The sequence below is a fragment of the Nannospalax galili genome, unplaced genomic scaffold (assembly GCF_000622305.1).
Source record: "Nannospalax galili isolate Female #2095 unplaced genomic scaffold, S.galili_v1.0 scaffold186, whole genome shotgun sequence".
Lineage (NCBI taxonomy): Eukaryota > Metazoa > Chordata > Mammalia > Rodentia > Spalacidae > Nannospalax > Nannospalax galili.
In genome coordinates, this window is record NW_008358774.1 from 10,554,266 (window position 1) to 10,570,741 (window position 16,476).

Here is a 16,476-nt window from a genome sequence, read left to right on the forward strand (position 1 = left end):
GGTGACTGGGTTACTTGTCTGTAAATTTAAGGATCCATATTTTGTACATGGTAAGAAATTACATTTGTCTAGGAATGTGACAGTCTTGGGGTTTTCTCTAATCTGTGACCTCTCCAACCATGTGTATTTGGCTCCGTTTGCAGTACCTCACATGAGTTTCCTCCCGTCGAGTGGGCTTTAAGTCCAATTAGGTAGCTGTTGATTACCCCCAAGATAAAAGTGCTACTACTATACCAGTGCCATTTGCTGTTCCAGTTATTGATGTGATTATTAGGTCTTGGAGCTAGGGTTGGCCCACTGATTGATGTTCTCCCTTAGCAGCTTGCATAGTGTTCTGCAAAGCTATGAGCGTTAGCCTTCAGGGGAAGTGGCTTCCAGGTCAGTTCCAGCTCCATTACTCCAAATCCTGTGTCCAAAGTATGTTCTGTCTTTGGCAATAGTGTCTTACCTTCATCCTGTGCTGATCATGGCTCTCTCAGCTCCATGCCAAGAAGGGATAAATTACACTACAGTTGCTCTTCTGAACATATTTCTAATAAAAATGTTCTTGGTCTGGTATGGTGTTGCATGTCTATTATTCTAGCCCAGCACTCAGGAGACTGAGGTAGGAGGAGCCCAAGAATTTCAAAACTAACCTGGCTTCATACTGATACTCTGTTTTGACATTTCCCCCCCCTCAATTTAGCAGTATGTTTAATTTAATGTCTTTATTATTCCCATAGTAAACTAATATTAATTTCTTAAGCTAATGTGGAATGAAAGGAATTTTTACATGATTTAAGCATGATTTAACATGCATTGGAAGATGGCTGTGACTCTTCTGCCTCTCATGCATTCCTTCTTTTAGCTTTACCTATTTACTGAAATGAGACTTAGGGCTTTGCACAGAAACTTTACAGATGACAGAAACATTAATGTAAATAGGAAATACATTTGTCCCTGCAGATGGATAACAGAGCAAAAGGAAACACTGCACTGCCTTTTCTTTTTCAAATACACAGTTTCATTATGAGATGAAGTGTCCTGTTCATAGAGGAATTTGTCTTTATCTTTTACGATTCTTTCCTAGACTTTATTCTATGATGTTTTGTTTTTCATTACTTTGCCTCCAAAACATCTTTATAAATAAAAATTATCAAAACTTAAGAAAATAATTTTTAAAATAAAAAAAGTTCTTTCCATATTACATAGTTGCTTTCTGATAAAACAGAAGCACTCATCTTTCTTGCTACGTGGTCCAAGGAAGAGACCCTGAACCAGTGGAGGCCACACCACTGCTCCTTCTCTACTTGCTGTTATTTGCTGGCTCCTTGGATTGATGAAGATTCATTAACCTTTGGATCTTCAAGGTCTTCAACTGCAAAGTAGAGAGCTGCAGGACATTAGTCTTTCTGTTCTTTGTCTTTACTGATGATGTGTACTTATTGCTCTTCTTTTAGTTCTGTGCCCTGGAAGTGTATAGGTATTTTTCTGTAATATTTTAGTATAATGTGTTTTAATTCAGACAATTGCTGAGAGCCTTTGATGGCAAAGATAAGAAGGCTTAGTCTCATGTCTTGGAGTTTCCAGCTATTGGGTGATAGTTACTGCCATTTGAACGTATAGATAAGGCACTGTGCTAGTTAGTTGACATCATTACCTAAATTCAAACAACACCTACAATGATCTTCGTAGCCTTAGCTACATCTCTGAGTTTTCAGGTAAGAATAATATGGCTCAGAGAAGAACCATTTTCTCCAAATCTCACAGTGAGTATAAAACTGGGATTCTCCCACATGTATCATCACTTGAGGGACTGGAGGAACGGGAAGTTAAGGAAATGACAGGCATTCTCTAACTTGAACAGTGAGCCCAAGTCAAATCTTCCTGCTTTTGTAAATGAAGACAGAGAACCAACTTGGCTGGAGCTTGCCTCTCAGTACGTGAGGGTGTATGTGCTCTGCCATCCTGAGGTAGAATCCAGGGCTCAGCTCATGCTTGTTTGTTCTCACCTTGGTAGGCGCTGGCTCAGGCAATCAGGGAAGCCAGAGAGCAGCACCCTGATATGTCGGTCACAAGGGTGGTAGTGCACAAAGAAACAGAGCTGGCGGAAGAAGGAGAGGAGTAAGGTAAGAGTCTGGCCATCTTTGGACTTCTTGTGACTGCTCTGTGATCCTGTTTTCTATATTGTGGGTGATTTTCTTCAGACTTTTAGTATCTCCAAGAACATCTTCTCAGGTGCATATGATTATAATCTCTGTGATCTGTTGGATATTTAGTACTAATAATTATCATTTAGGGATTGTTACTGGTTGACATTTATGCTCTTTTCCTCTGTATCAAGCATGTTACTATAAGTTGTAATTAATTGATGTTCACAATGACCTTTGGAGGAAGGTGCTGTTACTTTACATTAAAAGATTTTTCTTATACAAAGGATAATGAAGAGATGAATTAAGTCTTTTAAATATAGACAGTAAGAATTATCAAGCAATGAACCATAAACGAAAAAATATGCTTTGACTTTGTAAAAGTTGAAAACTTTAGTTGAGCCAAAGGGGGGAAAAATAGATGGTAAATGATAAAACTTAGTATAACCAGCAAAAAAAAGGATTACTAGCCTCAGTAAATTAAGAACTCTAATATATTATTAAGAAAATTTCAGATCCAGCCTCCATCTGGTGTAGAGGCTGAGAACTCAGCAGATCACCTGAGAGTTCCAGATCTGGCCTGAGCCTGGCGTAGGCACTGAGAACTCAGCAGACTGCTTGAGAGTACCTGATCTGGCCTCTGCCTGGGGTAGGGACTGAGACCTCAGCAGACCACCTAAGAGCACCTGGATCCAGCCTCCACATGGTGGTGAGCTCGCCAAAGCTTCCCCAAATCATGCTATACCCAACCCCCTAACTGGGATTATGTGAGGCCCCTCCCATGGCCCCAGGGTAGACCTTCCCTATTGTAGGGCAGAGACCTTAGCAGAAAGCCAGAGTACCTAATCTGGCCTCTGCTTGGTACAGGGGCTGAGAACTCAGCAGACTGTCTGAGAGTCTAAAAATCAGGCCTCCTCATACCTAACTTCCCAGATTGTGCTCTGAGTACCCAATAGTAGGAATCTAAAAGTTAGAAGGAAGCCTGAGTGTACCTGACTGGAGCCTGACTTGGGCCTCTGTGGGAGTTCCTGAGTAGCTGATCTGAAGCCATCATTTCCTCCAAAATAAAATCTGAGAGAACCTGAAACCTAGACCAACCAGCTTGACATACACAATAAGAAAACAACCAAGGCACACCAATAATACAAACAAGCAAATTTCAACTCAACAAAAGAAGACTTGAGTTTCATACCAGAATCACAAACAACAAAAGAAATCCACATGCCAAAAGTGCAACAGAAAAATAACAACAGGGAAAACCAAAACAGCATGTTCCCATCAAACTCTACCAGTTCCATAGAAGAGTCTACAGTGAGAACCCCATAGAGATAACCCAGGACACAGAATTTAAAAGAACAATCATGAACATGATCAAGTAATTCAGTGAATTTAAAGAACACGTAAACAAATCAAAGAACTAAAAAAGATAGGAATAAACTTCTGACTGAATTCAGAAAAGAGATAGAAACATTGAAGAAAATTCAGGCTGAAATCAAGAAAGAAGTGCAAAACTCAGTAAGCCAATTTGAAACAAAAGGAAAAAGCTAGAATGAATGAAATGGAAAACAGAATACTAATACTGGAGGATAAAGTTTAAGAACTGGACCACTCAAAGATTTTGAAAAATTCTTTTAAAAAACAAAGGAATGGAATATGCAGGAGATGTGGGACACCATGAAAAGACCAAATCTATGTATCATAGGCATCAAGGAAGAAGAATTTCACATTAACGGTATTGACCAGTTCTTAAGCAGGATTGTAGAAGAGAACTTGCCAAAATTAAGGACACATCCCCATACAAATACAAGAAGTACATAGAACATCAAAGAGACAGGACCAGAAAAGAAACTCCCCACAGCATATCATAGTAAAAACATTAAATGTATAGAACAAAGAGAGAATACTGAAAGCTGCAAAAGAAAACAAGTCACATATAAAGGAAAGCTCATCAGAATTGCAGCTGACTTATCAATGCAAACTGTGAAAGCCAGAAGAGCCTGGACCAAGGTATTTCCAGTTCTAAATGACTGTAGATGTCAACCCAGAATACGTTACTCAGCAAAAATGTCTATTATAGTCGAAGGGGAATGAAAAAACTTCCACTACACAAATAGGTTGAAATAACACATGTCCACAAAACCTGCCCTTCGAAGAATACTTGAAACAATACAAAGAACAGAGAAAAGAACAACTATACTATCCCAGAGGCAACATAAAGTAAATGAGGGTATAATTGTGGAAACACAAAATTAGACGAAGAATGCACACAGTATTCAAAATGGTTGCAACCAATACACATCTTTCAGTTTTAACTTTAAATATCAATGGACTGAACTTCCCAGTCAAAAGTCACAGGCTAGTTGAATGGATTAAGAAATAGTATCTTTTTGTTATCTGCAAGAAACCCATCTCACCTTCAAGGACAGACATTACCTTAAGATGAAATGATGGAAAAGACTACTTCAAGCAAATAGCACTAAGAAACAAGCAGGGGTTCCAATTTTAATATCTGACAAAATAATAGACTTCAAAGTAAAACTAATCAGAGATATAGAGGGTCACTTCACTGATCAAAGGAACAATTAATCAAGAAGATACTATAATCATGGACATATACGCACCAAACTCTGGTGTACCCAAATTCATAAATACAACACTACAGGATTTTAAGACACAGATTAACCCCAACACAGTAATAGTAGGGGACTTCAATACCTGGCTGTTTCCATTAGATAGGTCAACCAGACCAAGAATAAACAGAGAGATGTCTGAATTAAATTACCTAACAGACATCATCTGAATATTCCACCCAAGCACCAAAGAATACACCTTCTATTCAGCATCCCATGGAACTTTCTCAAAAAACTGACCACATACTGGGGCACAAAACAAACCTCGACAAATACAAAATATGAAATAATTTCATGCATTCTATCAGACCACAATGAAGTAAAACTTAAAATCAACACTGGAAGAAGCCCGAGTCTCTGCACGAACTCATAGAGATTAAACAACACACTCCTGAATTATGAATGGGTCAAAGGAGAAATTCAGAAAGAAATAAAAGTGTTCCTGGAATTCAATGAAAAGGATAATACAATGCAACAAAACCTCCGAGACACTTTAAAAGCCATCCTAAGAGGGAAGTTTATAGCTCTAAGTGCCTACATTAAAAAAATCAGAAAGAGCACAAATAAATGACATAACACTGCAACTCAAGACTCTGGAAAGGCAAGAACAAATTAAACCCAAACACAGCAAAAGAGCAGAAGTAACAAAAATCAGAGCAGAAATTAATGAAATGGAAACAAAGAAAACAATACAAAGAATCAATGAATCTAAAAGCTGGTTCTTTGAAAAGCTAAACAAGATAGACCCTTAGCCCAGTTAACCAAAAGAAAGAAAGAAAGCAACTCCAAATCAACAAAATCAGAGATGAACGGGGAAACATCACTACAAACACCCAGAAGATCCAGGCCATTATAAGGGAATACTTTAAAATCCTATACTCTATTAAATTTGAAAACCTAAAAGAGATGGATGGATATCTGAAATCATGGGAACCACCAAAGTTAAACCAAGAAGAGATCAACAGTTTAAATGACCCATAACATATAAGGAAATCAAAACAGTAATACAAAGCCTCTCAACTGAAAAAGCCCAGGCCCAGATGGTTTTGCAGCAGAATTCTACCAGACATTTAAAGCAAGACCTCCAACCGATACTACTTAGATTATTTAAAAAGATAGAAACAGAGGGAGAACTTCCAAATTCCTTCTATGAAGCCAGCATCACTCTAATACTCAAACCAGGTAAAGACACAACCACAAAAGAAAACTATAGACCCATATCCTTAATGAACATAGATGCAAAAATTCTCAAGAAAATACTTGCAAACTGCATGCAGACACACATTGAAAAGATCATTCACCATGATCAAGTAGGCTTTATTCCAGAGATGCAGGGATGGTTCAATATATGCAAGTCAATAAACATCATCAATCTTAAATAGACTCAAAGACAAAACCTATATCCTCATCTCAATAGATGCAGAAAGGTTTTTGACAAAATTCAGCATGCATTCATGTTAAAAGTTTTAAAGAGAATTGGACTAGAGGGAACACACCTCAACATAATTAAAGCTATATACAACAAACCCACACCCATCATCATTCTAAATGTTAAAAAAAAAAAAAAACTTGAAGCATTCCCATTAAAATCAGGAACAAGAAGGCTGTGCACTATCTCCACTCCTTTTCAATATAGTACTTGAAACTCTTGCTAGAGCAATATGACAAGAGAAGGAAATTAAAGGAGTACTAATTGGAAAAGAAGAGGTGGAATTATTCCTTTTTTGCATATGATATAAGACTATACCTTAGAGATCCCAAATAGTCCACCAGAAAACTCCTAGAACCGATCAACACTTTCAGTAAAGTGGCAAGTTACAAAATTAATCTACAAAACCCAGTAGCCTTTCTATATACGAATAACAAGCAGTTAGAAAAAGAGAACAGGGAAACCCTCCCATTCACAGTAACTGAAAAAAAAAAAAAAAAAAATCTTGGAATAAACCTGACCAAAGACATTAAAGAGCTCTACAATGAAAATTTTAAATCTTTAAAGAAAGAGATTGAGGAAGAAACCAGAAGATGGAAGGACCTCCCATGCTCATGGATTGGAAGAATTAATATTGTGAAAGTGACCATCCTACCAAAAGCGTTATATAGATACAGTGCAATCCCAATCAAAATCCCTATGACATACTTCACAGAATTAGAAAAAAAATCCTTAAATTTGTATGGAAGCACAAAAGACCCCAGATTGCCAAAGCAACCCTGAACACAAAGAGCAAAGCTGGGGGATTACTTTGCCAGATCTCAAAGTATACTACAAAGCTATAGTCATAAAACCAACATGGTGCAAAAATAGACACATAGATCATGGAACATCATTGAAGATGGAAATCTGAGTCTAAGAAATTTCAGCTACCTGATATTTGACAAAGGTGCCAGGAACACACAATGGTGAAAAAAAGACATCATCTTCAAATGGTGCTGACAAAACCAGAATCCACCTGTAAAAGAATGAAACTAGATCCTTATTTTTCACCTTGCACAAAAGTCATCTCCAAATGGATCAGATACCTCAATGTGAAACTTGAAACTCTGAAACTATTAGAAGAAAACATTGGCAGTAACCTACAAAATATAGGTATAGGAAAAGACTTTGTAATTCAGATACCAGTTAAACTAAAAAGCTTCTGCACAACAAAAGAAACCATCACGAAAGTCAAGAAAAAACCCAGAGTGGGAAAAAATGTTCACCAGTGACACATCTGACAGAGGTTTGACATCCAGAATATATAAAGAACTAAAAAATCAGAGAACCAAGAAAACAAATGACCCAATTAAAAGATGGACTAAACAGCTAAACAGAGAGTTCTCGAATAAATAGAAATGGCTAAGAAACATCTTAAAAAGTGTTCAACATCGTTAATAACTAAGGAAATGCAAATTAAAACCACCTTAATATTTTACCTTACCCTAGTCAGACTGGCTAAGATCAAGAGAACAAATGATACAAAATATTGATGAGGATGTGGAGAAAGGGGAATGCTCATTCACTGCTGGTGGGATTGCAAACTTGTGCAACCCCTATGGAAAGCAGAGTGGAGAAGTCTTGAAAAACTAAAAATGAACCTACCATATGACCTAGGTATACCACTCCTTGGCATATACCCAGAGGATTCATCCTATTGCAGAGACACTTGTACAACCGTGTTTGTTGCTGCTCTTTTCACAATAGCTAAGATGTGGAAGCAGCCTAAGTGCCCCCTCAACTGATGAGTGATTAATGAAAATGTAAATTTACACAGTGGAGCTCTACTCAGCAGCAAAGAAAGATGAAATAATGAAATCTGCAAGTGAATAGAAACTGTGAAGTAACACAAACTCAGAAAAACAAAAGACTTATGTTCTCCCTCATTTGTGAATCCTAGCACCAAATCCTTATAATAGATGGAATCCTGCTGAAATGGGCCAACAGCTCATGGAAAACAGATGATGCAGAGACCCCAAAGTTCAGTGCCTTGTCACAGTGGGAGGAAGCATCCCACACCTACCACCCCCCTCCAAGGCTCAGGGACTTTTGAGGAAGAGGTTCGTCAAGGAGTCTGTGGAGGAGTCAGTTACCACTTCCACCCAATCAGTGGACCTTAACTGCATGTGGGTGAGGGGCTAAGGATATACAAGCCAAGAATGCCCTGAGGCACCTCTCTGACCATTTGTGTGGCTGTTGGGAAGTCACAGAGTTTGTATCTGAGTGTAGACTTTTCAGTGGAGCCATAAATGGGGGAATGTCCACTCTTCTGTAAAAAAGCCTTCACCCTATGCTCTGTCAACAAGCCCAGTACACTCATTAGGATTTTCAAAAAAAAACAACAACAAAAAAAACAGAGCTAATGGAAACCTTCAGTATTCCACCAAAGTTGACCCCGTGGTGGCAAATCCTCTGGTCTTTGATCTCTTATTCCTATCTCTCCTCTCCCCACCCCTACCCCCATTAAACTTCATTGTATATATATATTTTTTTTATGTAACCTGCTTCAAGTTATTTCTGGAAAAATGTGTTAAAAAGAAAGAAAATTTAAATTCCAGTAGAAAAATAGACTGAGGATTAAACAGGTAAACTATGTAGAAATTACGTAAACAATAAACAAAACTGGTTTGCCTTCACTATTGCTTAAATCAGTACAAATTAAAAATTCAGTGGATTGTTTTTCACCTGTATATGGCAAAATTTATGTTTTAACCAGTGTTCAGGGAGTTATGGGAAGAAAGCATATTCATGTATTGTTTTAACCTTATTTCTTAGAAGACCATTAGGCAAAACCTATCTCAAAGTATTTGCATTAAACATGCCTATCTTTGAAGTGCTTTAGCAGGAGCTAACGGGAAGGCTCAACAGATAAATTACTTGCTGCCATATCAGACAGCCTGAGCTCAATCCCTGGGACTCACATGGTAGGAGAGAACTGACTCCTTCAAGTTGTCCTCTGATCTCTTGGCATGCTCATTCCAACACAAACACTGAACATATACACAAAATAAATAAGATGTAATAAAATGTTAAAAAAATAATTTAGCTTTAAAAATCATTGATGTTTATTCCTCTACAAAAGTATCTATCAAAATTTTTAAAAATCAGTCAAATTAGCAGCAGGGGATGGCATGTACAACTATAGTGATACTTAGTGTTAGTACTAATAACTCACTGCTATCAGACCAGCCCATACTTTTGTATATAATGGCAAAACATATGAAACAATTTAAGTAGTCATTAGTATGGAATTAGTTAATATACCATGCTGCTTCCATGATGACTAAAGAATTCTTGGTGAAATGCATAAATGTTTATATTTATCTCTCAGGGTTTTACAAAGCAGGTGTTACCCCATAGGACACACAGTAAAGTTAATTAAAAAATATTCTAGGCATTGATTACTCAGTGGGTGCCTAACCCACAAGAATGGCTAGGCCATGGAGGATGCATCTTCTGCCTTCCATAGCAAGGCTGCTTGCTCTTCCATCCACAGAGGATGAAGGTTCCTACCAGTTCACTACCTCATTTCTGATTTTTGTTAGGTTTGTTTATTTGTTTTGATTTGCTAATCTGGTCGGTGTGAAATGATATAATTGTGATTGTAATTTCTATTGCTTTCATTAGTATCTTTTTACATGGTTATTAGCCATTCATGTTTTTTCTATGAAAATAATGAACAACCAGAAAACATCAAACATTCCTGTGAAATGTTTATTTACTTCTTTTGCCTGTATTCTTTATCTTCTGTTTATTCACCTTCTGTGCTTTACCTTCATGTATGTAAGTGCTCTGTGTGTGCAATCCCTCAAGAGTTCAGAAGAGGGCATTGGATCTCCTGGAACTGGAGTTAGGGATGGTTATGAGCCAGCATATGGGTGTTGGGAACTGAACCCAGGTTCCGTGCAGTAGCAGCCAGGGCTCATAACCACTGAGCTATTTCTCCAGCCCCTGTTAATTGATTCTGAATTCTAATTCTTTTCTGATCCTATGTGTTAAAAATATATGAGGTTTATGGTGTTTCTTTAGGTATTAATGTAGTTGACTTTATTATTGAGGTTTTCCTTTGTGATTTATGCTGTTTCCATATCCTGATCTATTAAAAATATTTTCCTTCTAGCAACATCAACATTCTGTTCATATAGTGTTCTGGTTTGTTTCTCCATTGCTGTGTCAAAATACTCTGAACAATACCAACTTGGGAGGAAAGGGTTTATTTTATCTTATATCTCCTGGGTCACAGTTCATCAGGGAGCCCAAGGTAGGAACTCAGGACAGGAACCTGGAGGCAGGAACTGGAGCACAGGCAGTGGAGGAAGATGCTTATTGGCTTGCTCCCTTGTTCCCTGCTCACCTTGCTTTCTTATGCAACACAGGCCCACCTGACCAGGGGTGGTACCACCCACAGTGGGCTGGGCCCTCCCACATCACTCAACAATCAAGAAGATGCCCCACAGACATGGCCACAGTCCGGTCCTATGGAAGCAATTCCCCAGTTGAGGCTCCCTCAACCCAGGTGTGTCAAGTTGACACTAAAGCTATCCAATACATAATAGCAATCCTTGAGCTACCTACAGTTACTTTCTCTGTGTGAAGAAAAGCAATTCTGCTTATTTCCTGTATAACACAACAGTGTTTCTGCACTGTTTTAGTGAAGACTGTTAGGGTCCGTGACTCGGTGGGTCTGTTCTGGAGAACAAATGCACGAGTATGGAGATGCAAAGATCAAGCAGAGTCTTATTAAACCAGCTAGCTGAGGCCGACCGTCCTTCCAGGACACACAGGTCTGGTTAGAGCGATCGACCCTGAGGCAATTTTAGGTAAAGATTATATAGGCTCCCACAACCGTTACACAAAAGCCCACATTTATACAGCCAATAGTTTCAAAGTAAGCATTTCACAAACCAATAACTTTAAAACAAGAAAAATGTTACAACTCCCTTCAGGTGTCTCAATCGGGGAGAGATGATTGGTATATGCCTGGTACAATTCTTTTCTGTTATCTTGTGTAAGCAGACATGCCTACAGACATGACACAGACCAGACAACTTGCCCCTATCTCTGGATGCCTGTGTCTCCAGCTGAGTTAATTGGTTACAAGCAGTAAATTCAAACAAGTAAATTCAAGCAGTAAATTCAGACAAGCAGTATATTCAAACAAGCAGTAAATTCCTCTTTCCCTAACAAAGACTTAGTTCTTTTCTCCATCTGCAGTGCCATGGAGTCCCAAGCTGCTTATTTGGAAGGTGTATTTCTGGCAGTCGCTCTCCATTGGTCCATGTGCCACTGTTTTAATTGCTTTATCTTCATAATGGGCCTTGATATCTATAGGATGTGTCTCTCACTTCGGGGTTGGTTTGTTTTTGTTTTTTGTTGTGCATTTTTTACTATTTTTTGCATATAAACAACCAAATCAGATTGCTAGTTAAATCTGTTTTTTATTTTGTTGTATTTTTTCCAGGCCCCCCGACCCCCAGCACCTCCCAACATGCTGGAGATCAATCCCAGGCCCTTACAGACACTGAACCAATGAGTTGTATCCCTGAACCTGTGTTGTTTTCATTGGAATTATATCTACTTTACTTCTAAATGGGGAGAATTGCTGCTTTATGATACTGTCGTCATGATCGTAAAATGACTTATCTTTTAGCAAAATATGTTATTTTTAGTCAGTTAGTCTTATGAATCTTATTTAGGTAGTCGATTTCTTTTTATGTTGATCTTGTATCTAACAACTTTATGCTTTATATTTAGATACCTTTTTCAGTGCAGGTTATATCATGAATGTAAGTGGAAATTATTTAAAGTTTTAAAGAAAGCATAGTGTCTAGCTGCTTAAACAAATGTGCTAATTGATTTGTGTTTGAAATCTTATTTCCTTGAAGATTTTATATATGGAAGACTAAGAGATATCTTACCTTGGACTCAAAAGACCTAGTTCTAGGTTTTAATCTTGACAGATATCAAACTAGATGACATTGGGCAATTCATTGGGATGGTGCAGTTTATCTTTCTTAATTCGTAGGATTATTTTAAGGATATAGTAAGATACTAAGAAAACTCATATGCAGAGGTAAGGTGAGAACACTGGGTTCTTTTTCCTCTAAATGGAAGCTTATTTTTAAACCAAGAATGTAAGACACCCACACAGTGGCTGACAACCATCCATAACTCCAGTTCCAGGGAATCTGATGCCCTCTTCTGTCTTCCATGGGCACTGTACAACGTGGGTGAACTTACAAACATACAGGCAATATGCTCATACACATAAAATAAAATAAAAAAAACATTTTAAAACAAGGTAAACAAAGAAGATACATTTGGAAATATTCATTCATCGGTTTAGAAGAAAACTGCCCACATATGCTTGGGTAGGTAGGCATTGAGTCATTGATAGTAGACAAGCATGACCCTCTTGCCTAAGGAGGATGTACTCCAGGAAGGGAGGTGCAGATGTTAACAGTGTACCTGTACATTTGATAGATGCCCTCAAGGAAATAAAGTGCTGTAAGAGAACAAAATGGAGGACTGGAACCTACTGATAGGTAAAAAGTTGGCGGAGAACGAGTGAATGGATGATGAGGCACGGAGGCACAGCTAAAACTCCATCAAAATAGGGTTCATTAGCAAAGGAACACATGGGACAGATTCCTTTCCGGGCAGGGAAAATGTCTGCCTGGGTCTTGAGCTGGGGTGTTTTTTTAAGGGAGGATTCTGCTTCCTGCAGAAGGCGGGAAGATATATATATATATTTTTTTTTTTTAAGTTGGGGGCCAGGATAGGTGAGCAGGACTGTTAAAACCTGTCCTCTTTAGAGATCAAAGGGGAAGCCTGCTGTGTTGGCCAAACAGTGGAGAAAAGTCTGCTTCTCTTGACTTCAAAGACCAAGGTGCTTATCAGCTAGGTTCCCTTTTCTCAGGAGCATGAGAAGTCCTTGGGATCCTGTTGGTGAGGGGGCAGGGCTATCTGAACCTTAACACCTACCACATATTTAATCTATCATTTGGAAAACAAGCCTGAGGTTGAAGTCTGCAGGATAAATAGGAATTTCCTCAATATGTCAGCACTTCAGCATCTCTACTCTCTGAACAGTAGCTCCCTCTTGAATGTTCTTCTTTGCTGGTAACTGTCAGCTAGGAAGGGTGTGTTTGTCCTGCCCCAGATTCTCTGCAGAGGCAGCAGGTGGGCCAAGGTAAAGAACAGGACCAGGACAACACCTGAAAGTCAGAAAAGAAGAATGACTGTGATGTATTTGTAAAACTCCCCTCTTGACCTGACCCTACCCTTTGGAGTAGCACTGAGGTTTTGATAAAGCATTGAAAGTGGGGTAGAAGAGTGAACAGAGATGGTCAGAGAATAGCCTGCCAAGAACCTCCCTAATCTGCCTTTCTCAGCCTGTGGTGGGCAGTTGTGAAGTACCAAGGAACTTAATGCAAACTTGATTAAAAGGAAAATACATATATTTCAGGTGAGCACTTCTGTCAGCCATTATGACTCTGTCCTCCAGTTTATCCCAAATGCGTATTTACGAGTGCTCCATATTAGTGCCCTTGCACTGCTGTAATAGTGTTCACAGTGACCTAAACAGGAGAGGTGGTCCAGGCTTAGTGTGATCTGTGAGCTCTTGGAAAGACTAAGCCACACAAAGAGAGGCCCTGACTCTCCTTCTTTGGGCACAACAAGTACTCAGCTTCAGACAAGCCTCTTGATTCTTGGATGTTGGGCTGTTGAAATGAGCTTCCTTTTCATAGGAGCAGTTAGAGCTAGAGGAGGAAATGGAGGAGGAACAACTACATATTCACTCATTGCTTTATTTATTCATTATGTAAAAAGTCTACAGTGTTCTTGGGTATCAGGGATTGCTATATCATGAACATAACAAGTAAATAAAGTCAAGGACAATAAATTGGTGCCAGTGAATAATTTCAGGGTTTTTGGTATGTCCTGAGCCTGGTATGGTGGTAAGGAAAAGGAGAGGTGTCTAAATTAAACTAGGTTGTCAGAAGTGTCTTCTCACATAAACTTGAAGGTGTACAGGAATTTGATCTATGAAGAAAAGAAGGAAGAGAGGTTGGGGAGCTCTAGAACCAATGCACAACCAGGTGTAGCTGCATTGCAGGGCACTCTAAAAAGTGATGGAAAAGAGGGGTGTGGTGGGAAGGAAGCAGATCATAATCTATATCACACTCAAGAGTTCCGACTTGGACAGAGGAGTTCATGGTGACATCTGCAGTTTGAATCACAGAATGCTTGAGTCTTTTCCTGTGTGGTATGTCTGGCAGTCCTCTCTGCTTAATTTATCTTTTTAGAAAAAATTAGGGACTGGAGAGATGGCTCAGTGGTTAAGAGCACTGACTGCTCTTGCAGAGGACCCAGGTTCAATACCCAGCACCCATGTGGCAGCTACGAACCATCCTTAACCAGTGTTCCAGGGGAATCCGAAGCCCTTTTCTGACCTAAAAATAATAAAATATTTTTTTAAAAAAGAAAATTATACTTTGTGCACGCTGTAGTGCATATGGGGATGTCAGAAAATGACTTGTGGGAGTCAGTTTTCTCCTGCCATGTGGGTCCCAGGTTGTCAGGCTTGTGCCTTTATGTACTGAGCTGTCTCACTAGCCCAAGCTAGTTATATCTTGAAGCAAAGGTGATGAGCTTTTTTGTTCTGTGTACTGCAGGTGAGACCAAGTGCTGTAACAATTCACAGGGAAGCTTGGACATGAATTTATAAAGCCCCACAACACATGCACAGAGAGGGGGGGTGAGGGGGAAGGGGAGAAGGGGGAAGTGGGGAAGAGAGGAGAGGGAGAGGGGGAGGGAGATTAATTGGAAGTTCAGCAGAAAGTCTGAGTTTGGAGTGTAGCAGAAATTTGTTGGATGCAAATCAACTTCCTAGTTGTGTGATCTGAGCCCGTTATTTCTTTCTGTACCTCAGTGCTGTCATCTGAAATTTACAGATGAGTTTATAGAAACATTTGTTACTAGAGAAAGTTGGAAGACTTTTGTAACTCATTGAATTAGCCATAACCCTTTTTGCTCTTGAGTGGAGTTAAAATTATAGCGCTTCTGGAAGGATGTTGAGTTTGGGATGTGTGTGGAATGTCAAAGCAAGGTGGTCCAAGAAGCAGAAGAGCAGGGCCAGCAAAGCCTCTGTGCTGGAGCTTCTTCTGGAGGAGATGTGTGATGAACTGTTAGTATGAATAGTGTTACAGAGCTGTTACAAGCTGTTAGGAGTTTGGGGAATAGAGGAAATGGAGAGGGAGCAGCCAGAAGATAGAGGGAAAATGAGGTTTCAGAAGCTTTGGGGAAGGACATCACCACAAAGGAGAGAGTAAAAGTGTTTAACACAGCATAGTTGTTTGGTCTTGACAGGGAGAGAGCCCTATACAGATCTGAGGACATGGTGGTGTACATGCAGAATCTGTTCACAAAGTTGAAACAGACTTTCTGCTTTTTGTCAGCTTTGCCTATTTCCACCTGAGAGCATGGGGATCCAGAGTTTTCACGTAGTTTTGCCAGGATTACTAAACATGGGATATATCATCCTTCTTCCAAGTAGCCTAAGTCCAGCCCCCAACACACAGTAGGTTAACTTTGAATTAGTAGGGTTGCTTTCTGATTTAATATGCATGTGTAAACCCTAGTTTCTAGATAATGTTCTGTTAAGACTAGTGTTTCAAGGCCAGGATGATGTTCAGGATTTCAAAACGTGAACTCAAAAGCCAAACAAGAACTTATTATTAGCTGTCTAACTTACTGCCTTGTTGGCTGGACCTAGCTTGAGCCAAACTACTCATTTTACGTGTGGCTGGACCTGTCCTTTAGGAAACCGCAAACTTACAGACTCCCAGAAGTCTGTGTCAGTCAAAGACCCAGAAATTTTTCAAGTGTATAAATATGTTGCATTTAAATTTTTTTTTCCATTTGCTTGGTTGTGCTAGTCTGTTAATATAAAATTAGCACCACATTACAGCTTAATTTTTGATTAGATTAATCACACTTAAAATGAAGACCTTTCTTAGATAGAAATTTTTTTAAAAAGCCAGTTTTGGTTTCCTGAGTTGTAGGTATAGCCAGTTTTCACTTTGAAATGTTATGGATCATCTGATTAATTTATAAATGTGGCATGTGTTTTGAATGAGGCAGTTACAATTGAACTACCTAACAAAACTGGTCAGGATGCCCTGGCTAGTGTTCATACAGGAACACCATTTAGTCATGTAGTACCCAGGGTTTGGTCTTGGAC

At 39.0% G+C, this 16,476-nt stretch overlaps 1 protein-coding gene across 11 annotated transcripts in view; it reads left to right on the top strand.

Annotated features, from left to right (window-relative positions):
- Epb41l2 (erythrocyte membrane protein band 4.1 like 2) overlaps positions 1-16,476 on the top strand; it is a 229,656-nt gene that overhangs the window by 200,323 nt on the left and 12,857 nt on the right. For 10 of the 11 annotated variants that reach the window (XM_017795339.2, XM_017795341.1, XM_008822132.3 and 7 more), the window contains one exon: positions 2,000-2,108. The exons of the other annotated variant lie outside the window; for it this stretch is intronic. In XM_017795339.2, coding sequence (XP_017650828.1) covers positions 2,000-2,107 — 108 coding nt within the window. In that variant the 3' untranslated portion in view covers position 2,108. The remainder of the gene's footprint in view (positions 1-1,999; positions 2,109-16,476) is intronic. 11 annotated transcript variants of the gene reach the window in all.